The 27,941-nt window shown below is 44.8% G+C and overlaps 1 protein-coding gene and 1 long non-coding RNA gene across 6 annotated transcripts in view; one reads left to right on the plus strand and one right to left on the minus strand.

Moving 5' to 3' along the window:
- SNRNP48 (small nuclear ribonucleoprotein U11/U12 subunit 48) lies at nucleotides 1–27,296 on the minus strand. Of its 4 annotated transcripts, none has more exons than XM_029590616.1 (9): nucleotides 27,082–27,296; nucleotides 20,071–20,202; nucleotides 15,177–15,240; nucleotides 13,437–13,514; nucleotides 12,984–13,172; nucleotides 12,275–12,396; nucleotides 11,176–11,291; nucleotides 2,930–3,088; nucleotides 1–801 (listed from the first exon to the last, which is right to left on the minus strand). In XM_029590616.1, the coding sequence occupies exons 1-9, from the start codon at nucleotides 27,214–27,216 to the stop codon at nucleotides 762–764; spliced, it is 1,035 nt and encodes a 344-aa protein (XP_029446476.1). In that variant the 5' UTR covers nucleotides 27,217–27,296; the 3' UTR covers nucleotides 1–761. The 4 variants fall into 4 exon arrangements, with proteins under 4 accessions (XP_029446476.1, XP_029446477.1, XP_029446475.1 ...); XM_029590617.1 differs by lacking the exon at nucleotides 27,082–27,296 and adding an exon at nucleotides 26,931–27,073; XM_029590615.1 differs by lacking the exon at nucleotides 27,082–27,296 and adding an exon at nucleotides 23,689–24,000.
- The window catches only part of LOC115085058, an 82,236-nt gene continuing 78,171 nt past the window's right edge, over nucleotides 23,877–27,941 (plus strand). The window contains exon 1 of one of the 2 annotated variants that reach the window (XR_003854704.1): nucleotides 23,877–24,109. This is a non-coding gene — a long non-coding RNA (uncharacterized LOC115085058). The remainder of the gene's footprint in view (nucleotides 24,110–27,941) is intronic. The other variant, XR_003854703.1, reaches the window with a different exon arrangement.

Here is a 27,941-nt window from a genome sequence, read left to right on the forward strand (position 1 = left end):
TATAAAGGGAAAAAGCTCTGCAATTTATAGGGTTTAATATAATTCCTTTTTTTTTTATGTTCAGACACAATCCAAACCCCTCACTGTAAGTTAATACAGCTTTGGCTACTGAACGGTGTACACAGCGCATTCCAATGTCCATTTCTGTGCAATAGCCAGACACTTTGGGGGTGGGGGTCATGAGGAAGTGTGCCGCATGAATAACACAGGGGCCAAAACTGTTTATACAATCCTGTTGGTATGGAGAATACGGTGTGCCAAAGTGTGACGACTGGTGTATTTATGTTAACGAGCACATGCACACACCTTTCAGGTCATGGCCTTAAGCACATTTTCGGTGTAGTTGCTCATATGATGCAATGCATAAATTCCTGCTCCATCCTGAACAATGGTACCAGCACTGTCTGTCTTTCAGAACGGGATACTGAAAAAATGTAATCTTACGAATTAAGTATGAAACAAGAACAAACTGGATTTGTCTAGTCATACATTACTGTCCATATGGCTGAATGACAAGTTAGCACAGCATAGAAATGACATTTTTATAAAGAGAAAATTTAAAAAAAAAAGTTTAAGAACCAAACACACATTGATGCTGCAGCCAACAATGAGAGCAAGAACATTATCGTCAGTGTCTACTTCAGCAGCCAGCAGTTTTCATTGTTCACCAAAGTGGCAGAATTAACTGGAGATGATGGTTTCTTAATTAGTTGGTCAACTATCCAAATGTAACACACATCAGTCTTGCATTTTTCAAACTTTTATTTTCTTGTTCTGTTGCTATGTCGTTTCTCTTCACCCCTAGGAAGAATAAATTATTTGTGTTTTACTGTGCAGGAATTTCTGGCATGTATCAATCACCACAAAGCTGTACAGACAGATCATCCTCAGCTGAGGTGGCACATATCAGACCGCAAGCATGCTAAGTTTTTAAAATGTATTTAAATATTATTTTGTATAAAAGTCATGCAGGATAGCAAAACATGTTCTAACAGGAATACTGTTAGAACCTTAGAACTACTTAATGACAATTTGATGCATATAAACAGTTTGCAATGCTAAACCTGAGACACCAAAAGAATCCCAGGGTCCCAAATCAATCAACTGCTGTTAACATATTATCACACTCTGAGTGTGTAATCAAAAACTTAACAAGAATTGCAGATTAAAATATGAATCTTTTTTCAGACACTATGAGCAGTCACAGTAACTAAATGAAGAGTCTGCCTCGGCCAAATGAAGCTGCCACCAAGCTTGTGATAAGTTTATGAAGGCAATGCTTGAACTGCTCCCAGTCTCTTCATTCACAGACTGGGTGCACAGCTATCATATTTTATTCCTCCTCCTCCTCCTCATCTCTCTAGTGCTACTAGACATTCGCAGCCCTTTACACAAATTTAAAAGAATAATCGACTCTTTGAGAAAACACTTCTCCCATTTGGAATGCCCGATTTCCTACATCAAGAGGTCTGCCTATGAAGCCATGTTATGGCTAACTCGTATGTTAAATAGAAGCCAAGAAATGTCCGATTAGAAACTTTGATTTATGGAGACGTAATCTTTTTAAAGGCGAGCCCGACTCAGGCCGAGTTTCGCCCCCCACATTGGGGCTGCCTCAGGGGCTGTATGTGAGTTCAATCTCATACAGCAGATTGTTTCTGATGGTTATCCTGCTGCACTGCCACAGTATATGCCATCTCTATTCTACATACAGCCCCTGAGGCAGCCCCAATGTGGGGGCACAACCTGGCCTGAGTCGGGCTCGCCTTAAAAAGAATACGTCTCCATAAATAAAAGTTTCTAATCAGACATTTATTGGCTTCTAATCTACTTTGTTGCTCTCACGGCTTTTTTAGACAGCCTTTCTTCCTGCTTTGTTGGTCTAACTCGTATGTTAATGCACGTTACAAATTTGTTTTCTGTGCACATTGCATAACACAGGGTTAGGGCCCCCTAATATGGCTCTGTTAAAAATAATGCAATTACATTATTTTATTTTAACTGCAGTCACCAATTTAAATATGTGAATACCATGTAATAAATTCATTTACTTGGCTGCGTTAGAGATGTAATTAGCTGGGTTGACCTGGTCAGCATGCTTGCAGTTAACTTCTGGGGGGAGGCAGAGTCTTAGGCCTCCTCTAACCCAAGCAGCCCCAATCCCCAATAACCTAGGGAAGACCCTTCCACACACTCCCATGGAAGTTCCCAACCCACCCACTCCACATGCAGCCCCCTCCCCAGGACCAGGGAAATGGTAGATCAGCCTACCTGGTCCCTTTTGCTTTATTAGTTCTTGACTTGAAAGGCAATTTTGCCATCTTGCAGTTTGACCTTTATTTGTACACTCCCTGCATCTCCAGGCTCGATGGTATGAGCTGGAGGGGTGGACACAGACTGTGGCCACACTAAAACTGCCATATTAAAGTTTGAGGCAGCTGTGATCTGTATCTCATTAGGCTCATGGGGACTGCGTAAAAATCACAGTTTACCACTTCTTAGTAAACAATGGAAGCGTTGTGTAGCTTGATCCTTCTCACAGATAGTCCCACAGATTTGAAATATGATATCTAGGTCTATTAGAGTAGAATTGAATTTTTGAAATTTTGGAATCAAGTGAAGACACTTGTTTCCGAAGGTGAGGTGATTTTTATTTGGATGTAATAAGTAAATGAAGACTCCATTGAAGATAACACCCAATCAAAAATCATCTTATGTAGTTAAGATTTTAGATTTTTTATTTTATTTCATTTCTATTTTGATGTTTTTGTATTTTAATGTGTTTGTATTTTGTTTTTATTTTGAATTATGAAAGTTATGTTGCAAACCACATTTATTCTATTTTTACTGTTTATGCGGTATATAAATATATTAAAGAAATAAATACTGAATTGCCCTATCAAAGAGCTTACAAAAAGTTTATATTTACCTTCTTCTTTTCCTTCGTGACTCTCTGTCTGTGCTACGACTTCTTTTTCGTTTGTGAGGGCTTCTGCTGTGCTCTCTTCTGTGTTGGGAATGATCTGCCTCTCGATGGCTTCCACCAGACTGTCTAGAATCCACTGAGGCAGACCTCCGTGCTTCCTTTCTGTGGGGGAAGAAAGGTAATAGGAAAATTGGTTCTTACCTGCTAATTTTCATTCCTGTAGTACCACGGATCAGTCCAGACAGTGGGTCGAGCCTCCTGTCCAGCAGATGGAGACAGAGAAAAACTGAAAGGGTATCCTATATCAGGACACTGCTCACCCTGCGCCCCTCAGTATAAACGTTATCAAAGCAGAGAAACATAACCAAAAATGAACCCGAAAAAGATCAAGCAAGTAATCATTCCAACAGGGTCCCTCCCCTACGGGCAAAAAGACGGAGCAAAGTCCCTCGCAGGAGAGCTGCGAAGCAGGCTCCCCGAAGGCTATACAAAGAGCTGATCGTGGCAATGGCAGAGGAAAAAGGCTGCTGGGGAGCAAACCAAATCAGCTGAGCCCACCTGTGCTTGCGATCAGGAGCCGGCGAAACAGCCCCACTCCGCTCCTTCCCCTGCCTGCAGGACAACTCAAGTGCGGTAAACTGCCTTTTTTTTTTTTTTTTTTTTTACAAGAGCAGAGGTATTAACCCATCTCTGCAATGGGACCAGAGGCATGCCACATCTACAGGGTCACCTAGGCAAACAAAGGGAGAGTGACTGGACCACCAGTATCACCCCCTAGGCAGGGAAAACAACAGGTCACTGGGAATAAGGGGTCCTAGGCTGAATAATCAAGGGGAAAAATCCCCCCTAGGACCCTATAAGAGCTAGGAGACACTGTCTCCTGAGGAGTTTAAACACTATTCTCTTTTTTTTTTTTTTTTAAACCAGCTAATACTTGCTTGATCCTGTGAAATTAGAGGCAAGAAGAAAACCTCGTAAGGAGAGAAAACAAAAGAAATATAGCTAAGGAGAGGGAATCTGCTGGAGACAGAGAAATACTGAGGGGCGCAGGGTGAGCACTGTCCTGATATAGGATACCCTTTCAGTTTTTCTCTGTCTCCATCTGCTGGATGGGAGGCTCAACCCACTGTCTGGACTGATCCGGGTACGTACAGGGAACCATTGTTTTTTTAAAAGAAATGTTTAACAGAAAACATTTAGTTAAAGTACTTCTGTTGCAACACTCATGGTAATCTTCAACAGAATAACTGACAAAATTAAATGTGTTAGAAGTATTTTTATGAAGAATTCATTTAATCATCTGTTTCCAGAATGAGTACATAAAATCCTGGGACAGAAAGATGTGTTAAGCTTAGTTTGTAGAAAGAGCAATACATTTCTTCTCTAATTAGAAGACAAGAAGTTATTCATTATTAATCAAAATCCCTAGGTATTTTATACAATATTACAAAAGAAAAAATTTAGAGAAAAATCAAATTAGTTTCAAGGATAATACTAAATCACTCAACATAGGTTTTTCATTGTTCATCAAGAATTCTGGAATAATTTACTATTGGACAACCATTATAAAATCAGGTTCTGATAGATTATACTAAATTTTTACATCTATTGAGTTTGCAAATGAGTATCTGAAACTCACGACAGTAAAAAAAACCCCAATTTCTTAACTGCAAATGAACAGTAAACCTTTCTACAACTGAAGGCGCAAACCATGACAACCTCACTGAGCAGGAGCCACAGGAAAAAGTAGAAACTAATGGAATTGGATCTACTTTATGAAAGCTGCCAGGTACTTGCAACTTGGATTAGCCACTGTCTGAGACAAGAATTGCCATGATGGGTCAGACCAAAGTCCATGGAGCCCAGCATCCTATGTTCCTATGGCCAGTTTTAAAGAAGTATGACTAGAAAATGCATCCCTCACAGTGGTCCATACACTTGGCACAATAAAAACAAAAAGACAGAAAAATTCGGGAATAACTAGTATATAATCAAAATGCAAAAATTAACTAGTTATATTTGAAATATTTGCTGCTGGAGATCAATGTGATTTCTTTGTATTACTTATTAACTGTTAAAATTTTATTTGCCTTTATTAATCTTGATTAAATTAATTTTTTAATTAGAGAGAAGACCTCAGTAGTGGAAAGAGATCCACATTTTCGGAAACCTTTTATCAGCCAATTGTTGCAATCACTGGTCTTTTACTCTCTTATTTTAAGTTTTAATAAAATTACTTGAGATCATTTGCTTGTTCAACTGTGATTTTTATCGATCTATGTAATCAAAGTGCTGTTTCCATATAACTTCAAGATACTATTTCCATGTAACTTCAATTTTTATGAACTTCGAACGGAAAACACTCACACCGTTCCCCCGTTCCACTTTGCTTTCAAACAGAACTCGACTTTACATGTTCTGTAACGAGTATTCCATTCCAACAAAATCCCGACACTTTATGTAATGGCAGGGCATTTATCTTTTGCTTGTGATGTAGTAATTTTTCTTTAACTGCATAGCCGTGCCTCTAGCCCAAGTTTGTTTATTAACCGCCGTCCATAAAAATTGAAGTTACATGGAAATAATATCTTGATGAAGGAGATAGACAAAAAAAGAGCAAGTGACATCGTCACAAGAACTTTATTGAGACATATAACAGCATCATGATTGAGTTTGAATTATAAGTGACCTCAAGTAATTTCATTAGAATAAAAGAGCAAAATTGAAGTTATATGGAAACAACACTTTGATTACATAGATCGATAAAAATCACAGTTGAACAAGCAAGTGATCTCAAATAATTTTATTAAAACTTAAAATAAGAGAGTAAAAGACCGGTGACTGCAACAATTTGCTGATAAAAGGTTTCCGAAAATTCGGATCTCTTGCCAATACTGAGGTCTTCTCTCTAATTAAAAAATTAATTTAATCAAGATTAATAAAGGCAAAAAAAATTTTAACACTTAATAAGTAATACAAAGAAATCACATTGATCTCCGGCAATGTGATTTCAAATATATTTCAATGTGATTTCAAGTTATATTTCAAATATAACTAGTTAAGTTTTGCATAATAAAAACAAAAGCCAGAAGAGATAGAAGTACTGAACCAGCCTCATATAGGTTTCTACTTCAATACTCCTACTGCTCTGGTGGTTTTTGTTGTACCAGCCGCTCCCACATGGGTGGCTTGACAGCTGCTGAACTGCTGGCAAGAGAGAAGCAACCTAAAACTTAACTAGGAACTGATCAAAATTGAGATGAAGGCAGCAGTCCAGCAGCAAGAGGGGGGCTTCCCAGTCTTTTGCATCGAGTGTCACATGTATGATTTTTTACCCACCGGTGAGAAGTTGTACATGTGCATGCGATGCAAAGAGCTCCTGGCTCTCAGAGAACGAGTCCGATCTCTGGAGGCTAGAGTGGCAGACCTGGAGGAGCTGAGGCAGACAGAGAGGTATATAGATGAGACCTTCAGGGACATAATAGTCAAGTCCCAACTTCAGACTGGCAGCCCTGGTGCTGCCTTGGAGGAAGAAGGTCTCATAATGGGAGAGCACCAACCAGATGTAGCAGGAAAGGATCCTGTAGCAAGGACCTGCTCTCTAGGTGATGCATTGTCCTTTCGCACTGAGGATATCTCCCCAAGGCCTACTGCCCAGGAGGGAAGGGTTAGGTCGGCCGTCATAGTTGGTGATTCGATTATTAGGAATGTAGATAGCTGGGTGGCGGGTGGGCGTGAGGATCGCCTGGTAACATGCCTACCTGGTGCGAAGGTGGCGGATCTCACGCGTCACCTAGATAGGATTTTAGACAGTGCTGGGGAGGAGCCGGCTGTCGTGGTACACGTGGGCACCAACGACATAGGAAAATGTGGGAGGGAGGTTCTGGAAGCCAAATTTAGGCTCTTAGGTAGAAAGATTAAATCCAGAACCTCCAGGGTAGCATTCTCTGAAATGCTCCCTGTTCCACGCGCAGGTCACCAGAGGCAGGCAGAGCTCCGGAGTCTCAATGCGTGGATGAGACGATGGTGCAAGGAAGAGGGATTCAGTTTTGTTAGGAACTGGGGAACCTTTTGGGGAAGGGGGAGTCTCTTCCGAAGGGATGGGCTCCACCTTAACCAGGGTGGAACCAGACTGCTGGCGCTAACCTTTAAAAAGGAGATAGAGCAGCTTTTAAACTAGAACAAAGGGGAAAGCCGACAGTCGCTCAGCAGCGCATGGTTCGGAGAGATGTATCTTTAAAGGATACTAATGATGCATTAGAATTAGGGCATCCCAACAGTGAGGTTCCAATAATAAGAAAAGTAGTCCAAGTGCCTGTAACTAAAAACTCACCTGAGCTAAAAAATTCTAACTTATCCCTATCAATTAAAAAGCAGAATAAAAATACAAACAAAAAACAAACTTTGAAATGTTTGTATGCTAATGCCAGAAGTCTAAGAAGTAAGATGGGAGAATTAGAATGTATAGCAGTAAATGATGACATAGACTTAATTGGCATCTCAGAGACATGGTGGAAAGAGGATAACCAATGGGACAGTGCTATACCGGGGTACAAATTATATCGCAATGACAGAGAGGAGCAGTCGGGAGGAGGTGTGGCGCTTTATGTCCGGGATGGCATAGAGTCCAACAGGATAAACATCCTGCATGAGACTAAATACAAAATTGAATCTTTATGGGTAGAAATCCCTTGTGTATCAGGGAAGACTACAGTGATAGGGGTATACTACCGTCCACCTGGTCAAGATGGTGAGATGGACAGTGAAATGCTAAGAGAAATTAGGGAAGCTAACCAAATTGGTAGTGCAGTAATAATGGGAGACTTCAATTACCCCAATATAGACTGGGCAAATGTATCATCGGGTCACGCTAGAGAGATAACGTTCCTGGATGGAATAAATGATAGCTTTATGGAGCAATTGGTTCAGGAACCGACGAGAGAGGGAGCAATTTTAGATCTAATTCTCAGTGGAGCACAGGACTTGGTGAGAGAGGTAACGGTGGTGGGGCCGCTTGGCAATAGTGATCATAATATGATCAAATTTGATTTAATGACTGGAAAAGGAACAGTGTGCAAATCCAAGGCTCTCGTGCTAAACTTTCAAAAGGGAAACTTTGATAAAATGAGAAAAATTGTTAGAAAAAAACTGAAAGGAGCAGCTACAAAAGTAAAAAATGTCCAAGAGGCGTGGTCATTGTTAAAAAATACCATTCTAGAAGCACAGTCCAGATGTATTCCACACATTAAGAAAGGTGGAAAGAAGGCAAAACGATTACCGGCATGGTTAAAAGGGGAGGTGAAAGAAGCTATTTTAGCCAAAAGATCTTCATTCAAAAATTGGAAGAAGGATCCAACAGAAGAAAATAGGATAAAGCATAAACATTGGCAAGTTAAATGTAAGACATTGATAAGACAGGCTAAGAGAGAATTTGAAAAGAAGTTGGCTGTAGAAGCAAAAACTCACAGTAAAAACTTTTTTAAATATATCCGAAGCAGAAAGCCTGTGAGGGAGTCAGTTGGACCGTTAGATGATCGAGGGGTTAAAGGGGCACTTAGAAAAGATAAGGCCATCGCGGAAAGATTAAATGATTTCTTTGCTTCGGTGTTTACTGAAGAGGATGTTGGGGAGGTACCCGTAATGGAGAAGGTTTTCATGGGTAATGATTCAGATGGACTGAATCAAATCACGGTGAACCTAGAAGATGTGGTAGGCCTGATTGACAAACTGAAGAGTAGTAAATCACCTGGACCGGATGGTATACACCCCAGAGTTCTGAAGGAACTAAAAAATGAAATTTCAAACCTATTAGTAAAAATTTGTAACTTATCATTAAAATCATCCATTGTACCTGAAGACTGGAGGATAGCAAATGTAACCCCAATATTTAAAAAGGGCTCCAGGGGCGATCCGGGAAACTACAGACCGGTTAGCCTGACTTCAGTGCCAGGAAAAATAGTGGAAAGTGTTCTAAACATCAAAATCACAGAACATATAGAAAGACATGGTTTAATGGAACAAAGTCAGCTTGGCTTTACCCAGGGCAAGTCTTGCCTCACAAATCTGCTTCACTTTTTTGAAGGAGTTAATAAACATGTGGATAAAGGTGAACCGGTAGATATAGTATACTTGGATTTTCAGAAGGCGTTTGACAAAGTTCCTCATGAGAGGCTTCTAGGAAAAGTAAAAAGTCATGGGATAGGTGGGCGATGTCCTTTCGTGGATTGCAAACTGGCTAAAAGACAGGAAACAGAGAGTAGGATTAAATGGGCAATTTTCTCAGTGGAAGGGAGTGGACAGTGGAGTGCCTCAGGGATCTGTATTGGGACCCTTACTGTTCAATATATTTATAAATGATCTGGAAAGAAATACGACGAGTGAGATAATCAAATTTGCAGATGACACAAAATTGTGCAGAGTAGTTAAATCACAAGCAGATTGTGATAAATTGCAGGAAGACCTTGTGAGACTGGAAAATTGGGCATCCAAATGGCAGATGAAATTTAATGTGGATAAGTGCAAGGTGATGCATATAGGGAAAAATAACCCATGCTATAATTACACGATGTTGGGTTCCATATTAGGTGCTACAACCCAAGAAAGAGATCTAGGTGTCATAGTGGATAACACATTGAAATCGTCGGTTCAGTGTGCTGCGGCAGTCAAAAAGCAAACAGAATGTTGGGAATTATTAGAAAAGGAATGATGAATAAAACGGAAAATGTCATAATGCCTCTGTATCGCTCCATGGTGAGACCGCACCTTGAATACTGTGTACAATTCTGGTCGCCGCATCTCAAAAAAGATATAATTGCGATGGAGAAGGTACAGAGAAGGGCTACCAAAATGATAAGGGGAATGGAACAACTCCCCTATGAGGAAAGACTAAAGAGGTTAGGACTTTTCAGCTTGGAGAAGAGACGACTGAGGGGGGATATGATAGAGGTGTTTAAAATCATGAGAGGTCTAGAACGGGTAGATGTGAATCGGTTATTTACTCTTTCGGATAGTAGAAGGACTAGGGGACACTCTATGAAGTTAGCATGGGGCACATTTAAAACTAATCGGAGAAAGTTCTTTTTTACTCAACGCACAATTAAACTCTGGAATTTGTTGCCAGAGAATGTGGTTCGTGCAGTTAGTATAGTGTGTTTAAAAAAGGATTGGATAAGTTCTTGGAGGAGAAGTCCATTACCTGCTATTAAGTTCACTTAGAGAATAGCCACTGCCATTAGCAATGGTTACATGGAATAGACTTAGTTTTTGGGTACTTGCCAGGTTCTTATGGCCTGGATTGGCCACTGTTGGAAACAGGATGCTGGGCTTGATGGACCCTTGGTCTGACCCAGTATGGCATTTTCTTATGTTCTTATGAATAAGGCAAGTACTCCCCAGGTCCTGACCCTCTCTCCTCCTGGCTCTTGCTCTCTCCCATCAAGTCTGGACCAGAAAGAGATGGAGGCTACTCTCAGGAACAGGAAAGAGAGACACACACAAACAAGAGAGGAATGCTGTTGTGAGAGCTGGGTGGAAATTGAAGTAGGAGCTGAACAGTGTGTCTTCGTCTAGCCAGGCTGTTGTGAAAAGTCTCCAGATAAAAAGTGCTGCTAGGATAAACACACAAACATGCTGAAAATGACATAGCATGTTTCAGCTTAAGGGAAATATATCTATAAGAGGGTACTGCCTCCTTTAACAGACTCAAACTTGACAACTCAAGCAGCCTACCAAATTAGATGTAGGGCATTCAGAGAGGGGAAAGCATATGCTGTGGCAAAGCAAACAGCAGCACAGCAAAAGTGCCTGTGAAAATCATGGCACTGTAGCCCATGAACATACTACACATTTTCGCTCTTATCCTTGGCAAGACTATTTCCTTTATAACTTAGAAGGCACCATATTGTTGTATATTTGTCAGCCGTAACAGACTGCATACATTTCTGCGTTCTCTTTTATCTAACACTCTTTTACTTATATTAAGTAAAGTTGCATTTGTGCTAGCTTGTGGGTCTATATGATATGAATGCTCAAACAAACATTCAGGGAGAAAATCTTAAAAGTACTTTTGATAACAGCATGACCTCCATCTTGGGCAAGCTGATTATCCTAGCAAAGTTCATGCAATACTTTATTTTGATGATATCTGTCACTAAAGAAATATTAACCAGGGCAGAATACATTCATTCTTTATAGCTGGTACCAATAGCACTGCTAGAAAATGTTCTTGTGCTGCTAATCGTTCTATATACCTTGCTGCCTTTGCTGACATGAAATGACTTGTGCCCTCCTGAGGGCCAGGCTCATCCTCTTCCTGCCAGTGACTGGTGAGTTCTTCCATGTGCACGCTGATCACATCCCGAATCACCTTGAGCAATTTCAGTCAAAACACAGTTAACAGCATTCAGTCCACACACAAAAGAGAGCACAAAAGTTAGAGAACTACCATAAACATATTTTCTATGTCATGGCCTAAGTGAAGTTTCACTTCCACCAAATATATTGCAGTAGTAATGTTCTGCTGGGCTCTGAAAAAGACAGCCTTTACTTCAATCAACTTTCCCAAGATTATAAAGACTACCACCACGGCAGAGAGGTCCTCTGTGCTGACGTACCACAGAGACCGGGATTAAAATTCACAAGCAGAGGTATATATGCCAAAAACCAAAGATGAGGTCACAACATGGAGCGATACAGCGGTATTATGATATGCTCTTTTACTCCCCTTTCCTATTCTAATAATCTCTGGCATTCGATTTGTTTCTTGGCTGCTGCTGCACACTGAGAGGAAGATTTCAATGTATTTTCAACGCTGCGCCTAGATCCTTTTCCTGAGTGGTGACCCCTAATATGGAACCTTGCATTGTGTAGCTATAATTTGGGTTACTCTTCCCTAGGTGCATTACTTTGTACACATTAAATTTAGTTTGCAATTTGCATGCCCAGTCTCCCAGTTTTACAACATCCTTTTGCAATTTCGCACAATCCTCTTGAGATTTAACAACTTTGAATGATTTTTTTGTCATCGGCAAATTTGATCACCTCACTTGTTCCCATTCCCAGGTCGTTTACAAATATATTAAAAAGCAGTTATCCCAAAACAGATCCCTGGGGCACTCCACTATTCACTTTCTCCAGTGGGAAAATGTACCTTTTAGCCCTACTCTCTGTTGGCAATCCACAATAGCACACTACCACCTATCCCATGACTTTGTAATTTCCTAAGAAGTCTCTCATGAAGGACTTTGTCAAATGCTTTCTGGAAATCCAGATACACTGTATCAACTAGTTCACCTTTATCCACATTTACTTACACTCTCAAAAAAATATAGCAAATTTGGAAACACTTACTTCAGTGTAAGACTTCTTGGTTATATGAACGTTCTTCGCTCGGTAAGACTGGCGCCTTCTTTTGTAATCTCTCATCTCTGCCAGGATTTCCAGATGTGACTTTGGGCCTTTCTGACCATCTTCTAACATGAGGTACCCATGGGCAAGGAAAGTTGCATTCATACACTCAAGACTATTTACAAATCGGATTATTCTCAACATGCTAAAATTTAGGGTTTTTGATAAGGGCCATTTCTCAGGGGAAAACACAACTATTCTTTGCTACAGATCAGTTTGGGCTAAGTAACAAAAGAATTGGAAGCAGGCAGTAAATTGCATTTCGTTACTGGTATATTTCACTTGTAATCTTCTTAATCACCACTTTTATCTAAAGTTCTGCGTGACTTCACAAAGATTACAGAAAAGTGAAGTGTAGCTGCTGCAGATTGTTTTAGAAACTAGGAGGTCGTGGTGCGGCAGCGCCACTGAATATACCCGGATAACTTAAAGGTGGCTGGATAGGTGTATCCAGCTAACTTTAGACAGGAGTAATGCAGCAGCAAAGCTCCCCAGCATGGGCCCAGTTGCATTCTGTTCAAGCTGGTGGCAGACACCAAGAGCTGAATCTTAGATGCTTTGATGGCCAGGATTTTTGCATCCCCGATTCTAACCATGTCATCACAACACACTGACAGATGAATCTGAGAACCTGGAATGGTCTTTTCCAAACCTTGATTGACTTTGGCGGCCAAATCCTCAAACAGATCAGAATCGTTTCCGGTGACCTGAGCTTTGGACCTCTCCTTCTTTGTCTCCTCGAGAACATAGTCATAGATCGCAAGACGATCGGCTGGTGTGAGGTCACACACAGCACGCTTATGATTCTGCGGGACTTCAATAGGCACATACGAGTAACAACCTATAGTAACACAAAAAAACCTCATTAAAACATAGCAAATATTGCTCAGAATGATAATAAAAAAAACCCCTTCAAAGTGGGTGTACTAGTGAATATTATATAGGCAATGAGAGGGTATACAGCACAATATATGAAACAAAAGAAAAGCCCCTGATCAAAAACAGTTAACAACTTAAATGGAGAACCTTGATAAATATGAAAGATGAAATATACTGTATTTGTACTAATCAGATTCTCATAACATCTACTTTGGAGAGCACTTACTATTATTGTATGCTGCTCCTTTGTCATGCAAAGCTCTCTCCTTTGCTTGTCTGATTATTTGAGTCTGAAGAGTCTGATCTGCGGAAAAAAAAAGGAAAAAAAGGAAGACCACCATTTACTAAAGCCACCAACTTTCACAAGATGTCCATCCATAATAATCAGTGATGGGAGGGCGCGCTTGACATAAGACTGACTGACATGGTGCCTGCACACTTGACTGTGAAGCACACACAGAATGCTAGAGGATCAAAACTCAGGGACTGTGTACACCACAGCTTTATGCCATCTGGATCCTGACTCATTTTATAAAAAGGCAAGTTACGGTTATAGGTGTCATTGTTAGACATCAATATGTTCGGTGTAATATTTATTTATTTACTTAATTTTCTATACCGATGTTGGTATTTACCTTCACACCGGTTTACAATGTTTCGTAACTAAAAGTCATAAAATACAATAAAAATTTTAAACCAATCAAACAAGTAACTATAATAAAAACCAATAAAGAAAAAAAAAAAAGGCAATGGCTAAAACAGTGTGGTTGCCACATTAGTGCACTTCAATGTATGGAGATAAAGGTGAAGAAAAAAAATGAGACTAACTTTTTTACTTAACTAAAACCACATTGTTAAATTAAAAAGGTATTGTTTTATATTTTTTTCCATTTCTTGACCTTTATTTTCATGTAAGATAACGAAGCCAGGAGCAGGTACTCTGCAAAATAAGTTTCTCTCTCATGCCCCACGCCCACTTTGGAAGGACTATAAAATCTATTTTATACATGTTCAGGAGTATCTTAATGTGCTGAGCAAATAGCCAGTTCTGAGAATCTGCAGAAGACGGTGAAATTCTATTTTCAAGCAATGAACTTGGGGAACTCGCTTGTATTCCAGAATACCCAAAACAAATTAATTCATCAGATTCCACTCCTCCAAGCCAACTGTTGTGATAAAGAACCCCTGCAGAACTTTGACCAACTGTCTTCTCAGAGGTAAAATAATTATATACACATACATACACACACTACATCCTAACCCCCAGAGGACAAGTGTAGCAAAGCCTAGGTCTGCACCATATAATTGATGGAAGAAGCTGCAAAGAAAACTGCAGACAAGACCCAGCAGGCTGCCACAGCTCACCTGCAGAAACCTGTGCATACAATCTCTTTTGGGTGGTGCTATTACAGATATAACAAACTCCAACATATTCTGTTTCTCCCGAGACTAACATGGTAACCAATATTCTAATCTGATTATTGGTCAGTACAGTTTTGCTATACGGAAGTAGTCCACACTTATGGCAACCCTTCCTTGAAGGAAATCACCAGCATCACATTATTGTTCAGATTTCTTGGACCATCATGGGATTTCATTTTCAGAAACTTTTTTTTTTTTTTTTTTTTAAGAGAGAGAGAAAAAAAAAAATCAGTCAGCCAGCCAGTACCATTTCTCCTCCAACTCCTCCTCCTTGTTCAACCTGGATTCCCACTGGAATTTTTTAAGCTTTGTGGAAAACTCCTCTCTAACTGCAAGTCCAAATGCGATAATTAAACACACAGTAAGAACAAGCATTGCATTCATACACCAGTCAAATGCAGGACTGACAGATGCATGTTGTCAAGCTTTTGAGTGGGTGGGGGTGGAAACAATCAGTGCTTTCATGCGCCATCAATTTCTGGTTAAAAAGCTGCTTACTGCTGTATGTGTGTAACATTGAAACAGTGGCTGGTTACCTACTTACCAATAATGGCAGCGGGTACCTCTCTTTTTCCGTAGAAAAAAGAAGGATCACACAACATTTCAGTCTGCAATACAAAAAAAGCAAAACTGAAATGGTATTTACTTGCTACCAGTGGATATTTGTAGGACATTAGCTTTCAACTGCAGAACTAAACACGTAGCATGTGTTAGTCAACCTGCGATGCATTAAAAAAAAAAAAGTTATTTACTACTTGGGATCAGGTAACATTCTCATTGCACTCAGCTTTTTAATTTTGCCAAGAACAAGGAGTGATGAAAGAAAATGGACATCTGCATTATTTATATTGTATTTATACTGCTTTCCAACCACTTCTCATGTAAAATTAAAGGTAGACAAGAATAAATGCAAATATGAAGACCTAGATTCAATATCAGTTTAGGTCTCATGTAAAATAGGTTTGGCAATCTCAGACTCATAGACTCTCACCTATTAGACACCACTGCCATCCTCTCCTCCACACTTAGTAGGATGTGCGCATGTGAATGCGCGCGACATTATACGCACTGCGCATACCGACATTCTATAGAGGGCAATACGTATTGCACAAAGAAGTGCGCATGATGGCGGCGCCGCAGCCTATCGCAGTGTGCCGACCAAGCCTAAAGCAGGGCCTAGCCCACCTTGGGGGGGGGGGGGGGGTGTCACTCAACCTGCTCGGAAGCCCACTTCCCCTTACCCCAACAGGATCAGGAATGACGTCGGTACAGTGTGCCGAGCAAGGAGTGCAGAGGAAAGCTTACTGAAACCCCTCCACACGTCTCTGAATCGGGAGGTAGATAATCGTCTTTTTTTTTTTTTTTTTTTTAACTTACCTGGGCTCAACGCTTACCCATCGAGTAGTGAGACTGTCTCCAGCTGGGGTTGGGGGGGGGTGGAGGGAGAGGGCTTTGGCTGTCACCGCCATGCTCGGCTTCCTGCACCCGCTGCCTTTCAGCTGCTTAAGCAGCAAAGTCCACATGGGGAACTGGCTACCGGACCCAAGGCACACCTCTGAGGGATCTCGGAAATTGCATCGGGAATTCTCAACTGGGGGAGGGACCTTTAGGTATCACCGCAGGAGAGCGAGGTTCAATTTTTTTCTCCAGTTTAAATGAGAATTTCTCCTTCCAAAAACTACAGCAATCCCCATAAGGAGAGGTACATCCACCATCTGCTGGAGACGGAGAAATACTGAAGGTCTGAGATCACTGCAGGGGTGTATCTAGGCTGATGTCAGCTTTGAAATCTCACTATCTCCATCTGCTGGCAGGGGAGCATAACCCATTGTTCCTGACTAACTAGCTACACGCTAGAAAACTGTCCTTTCAAAAAAATCAAATAACCAAGTCTTCTCCTGAACTCTGCATTTCCACCCATCATACTGCTAGGAATCCTCCAACTATGAAAACAGAAAAGAAAATTAGGTCTTACCTCCGATAATTTTCGGATCAGTCCAGACTCCTGGGTTTTGCCTCCGCACCAGCAGATGGAGACAGAGCCAAACTTGTCAGGCTCCGCATATATACCAGGGTACCACCCACAGCCTGCCAGTATAACGTAATGTCAAAGCAGAAAACCCTTAACTGAGAACTAACTAAATACCAGAAGATTAACCGGAGAACCCTGGGCTCACTGTCCCCAACGAGAGACCTGCTCCAGAAAACAGAAATACAAATATATAGCAATGGAACTGCATGAAAAGTCCCCCAAAATCCTCACCTAAGGAAACACAGCAGACTCTCCGAGACTGAAAAAGTACTGAGGGCGGGGCTCTGGACTGATCCTTGGTACCTCAGGAATGAAAATTATCGGAGGTAAGACATAATTTTCTTTTCCCTGTACATATCAGATCAGTCCAGACTCCTGGGATGTACCAGAGCTGAGACTACTTGGGATAGGTTCTGGAGAGGCCCGCTCTTAAAATGCCTGCTCTGAAGTTGCCTTCCCTTGAGCCCTGGACATCCAGACGATAATGTCGCGCAAAAGTGTGCAAGGATTTCCAAGTTGCAGCCCTGCAGATCTCCTGCGGAGAAATCTGCATACTCTGCCCAGGAAGCCGCCTGGGACCGTGTCGAATGGGCCTTGAGACCCTGTGGTAGAGGTCTTCCACTGAGTAGATATGAGGAACCTATGGCCTCCTTCAACCAATGAGAAATTGTGGCTTTGGAGGCCATATTGCCCCTTCTCGGGCCCTGACAAAGCACAAAAAGGTGATCCGATAAACGAAAGTCATTAGTCACTTCCAAGTATCGTAGCAGTGATCTAAGCATGTCCAACTTCTTCAGGTCCCTTGAAACCGGATCCACCCCAGTGATATCCGCAAAGGAGGGGAGATCCACCGACTGATTCAAATGAAACGAAGAGACCACTTTCGGAAGAAACGAGGGAACCGTGCGCAGAGTAACCCCTGCCTCAGAAATCCGCAAGAAAGGCTCCCTACAGGACAAAGCCTGAAGTTCTGACACTCTTCTAGCGGACGCGATAGCCACCAAGAAAACTGTCTTCAAAGTAAGGTCCTTGAAAGTTACCCTTTTTAAAGGTTCAAAAGGAGGAGCACCCAGGGCCTTGAGAACCACATTCAAGTTCTAGGAAGGACAAGGGACCTTCAAGGGCAGACGCAACCGATTCGCCCCCTTCAAAAACCGGACCACATCAGGATGCGCCGTCAGGGGGTCTCCCTTCGAGAAACCCCTGAAAACAACCAAGAGCCGCTACCTGTACTCTCAAAGAACCACAGGACAGACCTTTAGCTAAGCCATCATGTAGAAAAGCCAGAATGGCTGAAACGGATGTCCGGATAGAGGGGATCGACCACAACGCACCAAGATTCAAAGACCTTCCACACTCGTATATATACGCTAAGGAGGTTGACTTTTTACGCGATCTCAACAAAGTAGAAACCACCGCGTCCAAATAGCCTTTGTTCTTTAAACTATGCCTTTCAAAAGCCATGCCGCTAGACAAAAGCATCCTCCGACAATGGGTAAAGCTTATCCATAGCCTTCGTGACCTTCAACCCCAAATCCGGGGTGTCCCATTCCTGAAACAGCAAATCCGTAGCTGAAAAATGGAAGGGGAAAGTTGTAGGAGGGCCGCTCAGGCCCAATAACACCGGATCCATGGAGCCGAGCCGAGACTCTTCTGGAGGAGTGGCGATTCCTAACTCCTCAAGGATTGTGGGAAGGAGGGGTCCCAGTTCATCCCTATGGAAGAGACGGATAACCCTGGGATCATCCCCCTCCGAAGCCTGACTCTGCCTCTTAGTTCCCGGCGACAGGGTGCCGTCTCCCTCGACCCTGCTCGGGGGTGGGGACGGACCCTCCAAATCCTCATGTTCCGATGTGTCCTCAGAGGGATCTGAATCCTCCTGTGGGGGAAGGGCCCTCAGGGACCTCTTCACACACGGAGGTCCTGCCGTGGCCCCCTGGCGGGCATGTACCTTCTCCGCAGAGTGTGGCCCCTCAGGCCCTCCTGCCGTCGCTGCGGGTCGTTTGCGGGCCTTACGAGCCTTGAAGGCCCTATGCATGGCCAAAATAAACTCAGATGAAAAAGAGGAGCAGGAGACATCCGAATTGGTGTCTGTGACGTCCCCTGCTCTGTCCCCCGAGGGTCCCGCGGGGGAGGCCGGCCGTGGGACTGGCCATTGTGGAGAGAGAGAGAGGGCGGCGAGTTTCTGCCCCCCCCCCCCCCCCGACGGCGCCGAAGTGATCGGGGCCGCCAGTGGAACCGGCGCCAAAATGGCGGCTTTTGCCGCGCCTGCCTGAAGTTGTCTAGGGAGAGGCGCGGGAAGAGTCCCACACGCGACGGTCAGGGCGCTTCGCCTGACCACCACCCCCCGGCGCAGCTCCCGAAGTCCTTTCGACACCAGGGATGCAGGCTGAGCACAGCCCATCCCTGGACAGCCACGCGCGTGCCGACCCGCAGGCAGCACAGGCCGCGCCACGTGGCATCGCGGGTCGGCCCGTGCTGCCGGACCTCTAACTTGAAAAAAGAAAGAAAGAATCAATCCTCGGTGAGTGGGACAAAAGACCGGCGGGAGCAGAGAAATGCCGTCGGATCGCCGCTGTGAAAACTGAAAACACTTACCTTTTTTTTTTTTTTTTTAAGCGACGCAGTCCCCCGGTGAGTGCTGAAACGGCCTGGTTGGGGTGAGTGATCCGGGCTCCCTAGTATCACCCCGGCTGGGCCAGTTCTCACCTGCAGGGTCCTTGACCCTAAGCCATAGCAGCCTAGTAACCAGGGGGGATGGTCCCCTCGGAACCTGGCAACCCCCTGGGAGGCTCAGACCCGATCCACTGGACAACCTGCTACAAAATCTATTTACTTTTTTTTTTTTTTTTTTTTTTTTTTTTAAACTTTACTAGGAGGAGAAAAAAGGGAAAAGACAAATCCTAGCTATCCAAATCCCTTACTCCCCTTAAACTAGCAACCAATTTAGATCAGTAGAGACTGTGGGTTAAGCACCCAGCCATCTGCTGGAGACAGAGTTATATTGGCAGGCTGTGGGTGGTACCCTGGTATATATGCGGAGCCTGACAAGTTTGGCTCTGTCTCCATCTGCTGGTGCGGAGGCAAAACCCAGGAGTCTGGACTGATCCGGTACGTACAGAGGAATTCTGCTTTTATGCGTCATGTTTATCTCATTGCTAGATGTCCTCCCTATAGTATGATATCAGTGTGCACCGTGCAGTAACGATAACAGTTTTGCATTGTTCAATTCTCAGTTTTATGTTAAGTCCTCTCCCCACCCCAGACACATGCACTGCAATTCACATTTTACGTATCAGTCTTGTGCTTTTCCTAGGAAATGATGTAATATCTAGTGAAAATAAACAAAAAATTGTCAGCTTAGCGAAAAAAAAAAAACCCCAAAACGGCATTAAACAGGACATACCTCTTCTTTCGAATATCCCAGTTGCTTCAATCTGCAAGATGCTACATGCTTTTCCAAAGCTGCTTTTGGCATTCGATGATTTGCATTGTATGGGCATAATACTGTCTCAGTCTGATGAGAGCAGGAGTCAATCTGGAATAACCAAATACATGGTATACTCACTGATCACACTTCAGTTAGTTATAGTTTTTACCAGGGCTGGAAAAATTCCAAGGCACCAGGAAGCCAGAGCACCTAAAATTTTGGACTTAATGCTGCTCGAAGCTCAACAGAAGATGCTAAAAGTTCTCCAGTGCCGAATCACAGACACCATCACTATTGCTGCCCTAGGGAGAGATCACACTGCTCCTGCTACTGGCATCCTAGGCCCAGTGAAAGACACTGCCAAGCCTGGGCTTGTGGCAGTAGCATTCTCTCTCCAGGCTTAGGAAAAGGTGCAGCCAGCCCCAGGCCAAGGGAGAGCGTGTACTATTACTGCTGCTGCCGCTACCAGCAGCCGAGAGAGGGGGGCTGCTGCTGACCCTGGCCCAAATCGTTATGGGGTTGGAAAGAAGTAGGGGAAAGCAATAAGCAAAGGCTGGGGAGAGAAGAAGATGAGAGGAGAATAAAGGCAAAAGTAAGCATAAAACATATCAAAGAGCAAAGAAAACCAAATGTTTGACAAAACAAAAAAAAAAAAAAAAAGAATAAAGCAGAGTTGCTTACCTGTAACAGGTTTTCTCCTAGGACAGCAGGATGTTAGTCCTCACACATGGGTATCTTCATCAGATGGAGCCCAGCATGGAAAACTTTTATCAAAGTTTCCAGAAAATTTGACAAGACACACTGAGCATGCCCAGCATGCCACCATCCAGGTGTCCACGTGAGGTCCCTCTTCAGTGTTATAATATAGAATTCGCAAAAAAATAAAAACAAACCTAAAGACACCCAACTCCGCAGAGTGGTGGGCGGGTTTCATGAGGACTAACATCCTACTGTCCTAGGAGAACACCTGTAAGCAACTCTGCTTTCTCCTAGAACAAGCAAGATGTTAGTCCTCACACACGGGTGAATACATAGCTACAGGCTGCTCCCAAACATAAGGCAGCCAGCACTTAACAGGTGCCAATGTGCACAGCAACCAGTGCTACTATAACACTGGGAGACAGCCTGAATTTGAACAAAGGGCCCAAGGCAGGGAGAGTTGGGTTTTATGGCTAAAAAAAACGATTAGGGAGGACTGACTGACTGAAATTGTCACATCGCCCATCTTTGTCCAAACAGTAATGAGAGGCAAAGGTGTGGAGGGAACCCCAGGTCGCCACCCTGCAGATCTCACGTACGGGCACCGCACCCAAGTGAACCACTGAAGCTGACATGGCTTGTACAGAATGAGCCTCGACATGGCCCACAAGCTGCAGTCCCGCTTGTGCGTAGCAGAATGAAATACAGTCTGCTAGCCAGTTGAATAGGGTCTGTTTGGACACTGCGACTCCCAACCTGTTCTGGTCAAAGGAGACAAAAAGTTGCATGGACTGGCAGTGAGTCGCCATCTGGTCCAGGTAAAAGGCCAGGGCCCTTTTACAATCTAAAGTGTGCAAGTCACGCTCATCCCAGTGAGTGTATGGCCTTGGAAAAAAGGTGGGCAGGATAATAGATTGTTTGAGATGGAACTCCACGACCACTTTTGGTAGGAACATCAGATGCATACGCAAAACCACCTTATCATGAAAAGCTTTTGTATAAGGTGGGTATGATACCAAAGCCTGACGTTCGCTGACCCTGCGTGCAGAGGTGACTGCCACTAGGAAGATGATCTTCCAGGTTAAGTACTTCAGGTCACAAGATCTCAGGGGCTCGAACAGTGCCCTTATTAGATGGGTCAACACCACGTTAAGGACCCAGGATCCTACTGGGGCCATATAGGAGGCTTGAGCTGATGTAAACCTCGCATCAAATGCCCCATGAGAGGATGGGTTGAGATAGATGAGCCATCCACACCCTGATGATACGTCCTAATGGCACTAAGGTGAAATCTCAGAGGTAGTCTTTAAGCCAGCCTCGGACAGGTGCAAAAGGTAATCCAGAAGCCTCAGGGTGGAGGAGAAGGGGTCCAAGCCATTTCCCCTCTAGCCAAACCAAGAACCTCTTCCACTTGAGATGGTAAGATTTCCTAGTCAAAGGCTTCCTGGACTCCACCAGGACTCAAGATACACTGACCGAAAGGCCCAGGGCCTGCAGGGTCACCCGGTTAACAGCCACACCATGAGGGACAAGGCTTGGAGGCTGGGGTGGCATAGCCTGCCCTGATCCTATGTGATCAGGTCCGGAGTGGTCCCCAGCCGGATTGGAGGCTGCAAGGATAGATCCTGCAAAAGCGGGAACCAGATTTGTCGTGGCCAGTAAGGCGCAATTGGGATCATGGTGCCTCGGTCCTGTTGAAGTTTCAGGAAAGTCTTTGAGACCAGTGGGATCAGAGGATTATGCATACAAAGGTCGGTGCCCCAATAATGCGCAGCGGCATCCGAAGCCTGCCCACCATCCGTCCTGACCAGGGAGCAGAATCAATCTACTTATCTGTTGTCCGGGGAAGCAAACAGATCGAAATCAGACGAAAGATCGATTCGCCACTTCTTGCTTCAAGGACTATTCATGGGGGCGGAAAGTCCGACTCAACATGTCCACCATTACATTTTCTGCTCCTGGTAGGTATACAGCTCAGAGGAGAATGCCCTGCGAGAGAGCCCAGGACCAAATCTGTACCGCCTTTTGGCAGAGGAAGAACGAACCCATTCCCCCCTGCTTGCTCAGGTACCACATTGCCACCTGATTGTGGGTTTGGACCAAAACTACTTTGTTGGCAAAGTAATATAGTAATGATGGCAGAAAAAGACCAAAATGGTCCATCTAGTCTGTCCAGCAAGCTTCCCAAGGTAGTAACTGCCACTCCGTGCAGGTTACTGAAATGTCTATAGGGCGTACTGGATCGCCCAGATCTCCAGGAAGTTGATCTGGAGATGCTGCTCCTGCATGGACCATTGGCCTTGTGTGCTGAGGGCCACAACATGGGCTCCCCAACCTGTGTGAGGCGCATCCATGGTGAGAACAACCTGATGCAGAGAGACCTGGAAAGGCATCCCGATCTCTAAATTGGACAGGGTCTCCCACCACACGAGAGATTGTCGAAGTGGTGTGGTGACTAAGATGCGAACTTGAGGGTCCTAGGTGGCCAGGCACCACTTACAGCATAATGTTCACTGCGCTCTGCACATGTGCAGTCGAGCAAAAGGTGTGACATGCACGGTCGCCGTCATATGCCCCAAGAGACGCACGATCTGGTGCGCAGAGACGTGATGGCTGTGAGAAATTGATCCAGCAAGGGTCATGAAATTCAGCGCTAGGTCCCGGGGCAAAATGGCCTTTATGTAGACCGTATCGAACCTGGCCTTAATGAAGTCCAACTGTAGTGATGGAAGACGCTAGGATTTGGGGTAGTTGATTAGAAATCCCAGGTCCTACAGGATCCAAATGGTGGAATGGAGAGAATGCAATGCTCCCTGCCTGGACTCATCTTGATGAGCCAATCGTCCAGGTAGCGGAAAACGTACCTGGTGTCTCCTGAGATAAGTCTCCACTGACCTTTTCAGGCTGTCTGCCGCGGGCCGGGAGGGAGGGGGGGGGGGCCAATGCGCCTCCGAATCGGGCGTGCTCTGTGGGGATAAGGCAGGCGGTGAAGGAGGAGGGGAGGATTCCTCCTCCGACGCCGATTCCCCTGCCTGCCGCGTGGTCAAGATGGCCGCCGCCCCCCTGACGATGGGAGGCGGGGCCGAAGCTCGGGGAACCTGAACCCTCTTCTGTCACGCTGAGCCGGGGAGAGAGGATCCGCTGCGGGCAGCGCTTGGCCCCCGAGAGGGTCCCTCGCCCCCGGGAAGACATCGGGAGCAGAGACCCTCTCGGGAAAGTCGCGCCCCCGCCCCCCCCCCACAGGCCGTGCAGGCCAAAGAACGCGGCATGCCGACGCGGGAAGACAAACTGCCACAAAAAAAAACGCGCCAAAAATGTAAGTACTGCAACGCTAGTCACAGGAACGTGCCGGGTGAGCCAGCCACCCCCTCCGGAGTCCCGGGACCAATTAATGGCAGGCCGGGGCTGAAATGAAAAGGCTCACTGCCTGCCACCAGCAGGACTTAAGCGGACGCTGTTTCCTTCGGGGTTTTTTTTTTTTAAAGAATAAACAAAGCTTACAAGCCCCCTTCAGAGGAACCTCTGGAATATGTTACATGTGGGGGGAGGGTGACCGGCCCACCGGTAATCTCTCCCCCTGTCCCCTGGGACGATCCTAGCTCCAGGTAAATAGTGAGAGGGCAGTGCCCTACAAGCCTGCCCTGAAGTTTGTCACCTCGCTGCGCAAAAAACACCAATAGACAAGTCCAACCTCCCTTAATTGAAAAATATTTCCTTTTTTTTTTTTTTTAAACTAGACAGACAAAGGAAGGAAGAAACGAATTGATCTAGTCAGGGGTAATTGAAATAAACAAAACCTGGATAAGCAATGTAGAAAACCGAGAGATCAGGACCGCAGGTTATGCCTCTCAATCTGCTAGAGTCAGAGAAAATACTGAGGGATCGCAGGTGGCACACCAGTATATCTGGGGGGTGCTTTTCAGCTTTTCTCTGACTCCATCTGCTGGAGGGGAGGCATAACCCAGCAGTCTGGACTGATCCTGGTACGTACAGGGAACAGGCTGATAAAGTAAAGTTTGCGGGAGAGCAGGCAAGCGCCCGCTCTCCTGTGCGCGCGATACAGTAAATTAATTTATCTAAATTAGGGCCGGCGGTAAAAAGAGGCGCTAGGGACACTAGCGCGTCCCTAGCGCCTCTTTTTGGACAGGAGCGGCGGCTGTCAGCGGGTTTGACAGCCAACGCTCAATCTTGCTGGCGTCGGTTCTCGAGCCCGCTGACAGCCACGGGTTCGGAAACTGGATGCTGGCAAAATTGAGCGTCTGGTTTTCAACCTGTGGGCCCATTTCAAATTTTTTTTTTTTAACTTTTTTTTTTTAACTTTCGGGACCTCCGACTTAATATCGCCATGATATTAAGTCGGAGGGTGTACAGAAAAGCAGTTTTTACTGCTTTTCTGTGCACTTTCCCGGTGCCGGCAGAAATTAGCGCCTACCTTTGGGTAGGCGCTAATTTCTGAAAGTAAAATGTGCGGCTTGGCTGCACATTTTGCTTTCTGATTCGCGCGGGAATACCTAATAGGGTCATCAACATGCATTTGCATGTTGCGGGCGCTATTAGATTCGGGAGGATTGGACGCGCATTTTCGACGTGCTATTACCTCTTACTGAATAAGGGGTAAAGCTAGCGAGTCCAAAACGTGTGCCCAATCGCGGGTTAACAGTGCGCTCCACTGGAGCGCACTGTTAACCCGCGATTGGGCACACTGGAGCGCACTGTACTGTATCGACCTGTAAGTTAGCTGGATAAGTGTTATCAGGCTAACTGACATGGGATATTCAGCAGCACAGCTATGCTGCTGAATATCCCTGTATTTGTCACTACTTATCCAGATAAGTCTTATCTAGCTATGGAGCAGGTCTACCTTATTGGGTTAACTTAACTAGATAAGACTGAATATCACTACTTATCTAGCTAACGGGCCGATACAGAAAAAAGTGCGGGAGAGCCGGCGGGAGAGCCGGCGAGCGCACAGGACACTCTCCTGTGTGTGCAATTTAGTATTGGCCCGTATGCAAATGAGGACCTGCGGTAAAAAGAGGCGCTAGGGATACTAGTCCCTAGCGCCTCCTTTTTGACAGGAGCGGTGGCAATCAGCAGGTTTGACAGCTGATGCTCAATTTTTCCGGCGTCGGTTCTCGAGCCCGCTGACAGCCACGGGTTCGGAAAACAGACGCCGGCAAAATTGAGCATCCGTCTTCCGATCTGCGAGCCGATTTTTTTTTTTACTTTTGGGGCCTCCGACTTAATATCGTTATGATATTAAGTCGGAGGGTGTACGGAAAAGCAGGGTGTACAGAAAAGCAGTTTTTTCTGCTTTTCCGTACACTTCCCTGGTGCCGGCCAAAATTAAGGCCGATGTTACTTTCTGGATCGCGCGGGAATGACTAATAGGTCCATCAACATGCATTTGCATGTTGTGGGCGCTATTAGTTTCGGGGGGGGGGGGGGGGGGAGGGGGCATGCATTTTTGACGCGCTATTACCCCTTACTGTATAAGGGGTAAAAATAGCATGGCCAAACGCGGGCTAACAGTGCGCTCCGCTGGAGCACACTTTACTGTATTGGCCCGTTAGTTAACTGATAAGTAGCACCACCCATTTACACCCATTGCTTGATTACTATCTGGCTAATTACTTATCCAGCTAAGTGGCAACTGCTGAATGTAGCTGGATTTTCAGAGGCTGCCAATGAGTAGCATTTAATTAAAGTTTTGAATTAAGATACTGTTGTAAAATGTAAAGTGTTGGGTGTTTATGTTTTTGTATATTATACACACACGGCTTTTTTACCTGGTACTTAGATGTGTTTTAAGACATTTCCTGAACGACCTTATATGTGAAGAACACTCAAAAAAAATGCTATGAATGTCAAAATCAATTTTTTTAAGTGATTACCTTTTAATAACAATATTATAATATTAATAAACTTAACCTGGCTGAAAATGCCTGCTAATAATGCTATCACTGTAGCTGTCATAAGAGCACAGCATATTACAACATTACTACATGAAGTGTAAATCATCACTAGCAAGAAACATCCGTATGAAAAAAAACATACAATACAAATACAACCGAGTGTATTTGAGTATAAGACCATCCATCTCCTCCCCCCCCAAAAAGAGAGTTTTGGGGTCTTACACGCATATAGCGCTGTAGCCAGTGGTTGGATCCAAGGGCGGCTCCGCTTGCAGCGCCAGGAGTCACAACAGCCCGGATTTCATTGGTTTTGTTTTTTTGTTTCATGATCCACAACCATGTGAAGGGCGCCTTTCCCCCCTTCTTTTCTCACCTCTCCCGCGCTCCCCGGCTCCGGGAGGCTCCAGTTCAGGGCTGCCAGAATGCCCTGCAGCTGCTGCAGGCATCTCTCCGAGAAATCCCTCAACTCTTGCACCGCCACTGCTGCCCCCGGCTCCGATCCGGCCATGCGGAACAACGTAGCGCCAGTTACCCCCCCCCCCCTCCCCAGAGCAGAGGGAGAGCGAGCCCCTGCCTAGACAGAGACAAGCACCCCGGAAGGAAGGCGCACACGTACCCCGGAAGAGCATTAGAGATGCACATGCCCCCGCGGGGAGCCGGAACGCCTATAGGCCGCGCCTCTGTGTATATCCGTTTCTATGGGAACGAAGCCTGAGCCTTCCTCCGACTTCCCCCTCCCTCCCCGGTACGCGTGCCCCGAGTCACAGCGGCGCGCCCGCGGAGATTTGTTTCTTGCTGTGTCACTGAGTGCTCGCGGGTTGAGTTTGAAAATGCATGCGGTAGAGGAACCGAGGCGCTAAAGCCCGTTATCGCTTAAGGTGGAGGATACTAGGTGGTGGCCTAGTTCTTCCTGGACAAACTTGTAAAACAGCCATAATAAGTGAGTGACGTCACCTGACGGCGCCAGGGTCGGCTCCTTAACGTGTGCGCTCAGTCTACCGCACAGTTTAACGAGGGGTTGAGCGTGCTCATAATTCCCGATGCAATAAGGCATCAGCGCGTCCAAAATGCGTGTAGGTAATAGCGCTCGTTACATGTTAATTCCATGTGGATGAAGCTATTACCACACCTGGGAAGTTTTGAGTTCTGCTCACCCTGAGATTTCTGAGGTAGGGGGAGGAGCCTATTTTAAGGCCGGGGCGGCCGAAGGCTGCCCCACCCCCCTTAAAGAAA

The sequence above is a fragment of the Rhinatrema bivittatum genome, chromosome 2 (assembly GCF_901001135.1).
Source record: "Rhinatrema bivittatum chromosome 2, aRhiBiv1.1, whole genome shotgun sequence".
Classification (NCBI taxonomy): Eukaryota; Metazoa; Chordata; class Amphibia; order Gymnophiona; family Rhinatrematidae; genus Rhinatrema; species Rhinatrema bivittatum.

Bases quoted from the DNA above. Each gene is read 5' to 3' on its own strand.
- SNRNP48 (XM_029590615.1), bottom strand. From the start codon at position 23,985: ATGTCTTCCCGGGGGCGAGGGACCCTCTCGGGGGCCAAGCGCTGCCCG. The intron at 11,292-12,274 runs GTAAGTGTTTCC...AAATTGCTCAAG, and splicing joins CCAAGAAGTCTTACACTGAA to GTGATTCGGGATGTGATCAG. The intron at 802-2,929 runs GTAAATATAAAC...TATTCTTCCTAG, and splicing joins TCACGAAGGAAAAGAAGAAG to GGGTGAAGAGAAACGACATA.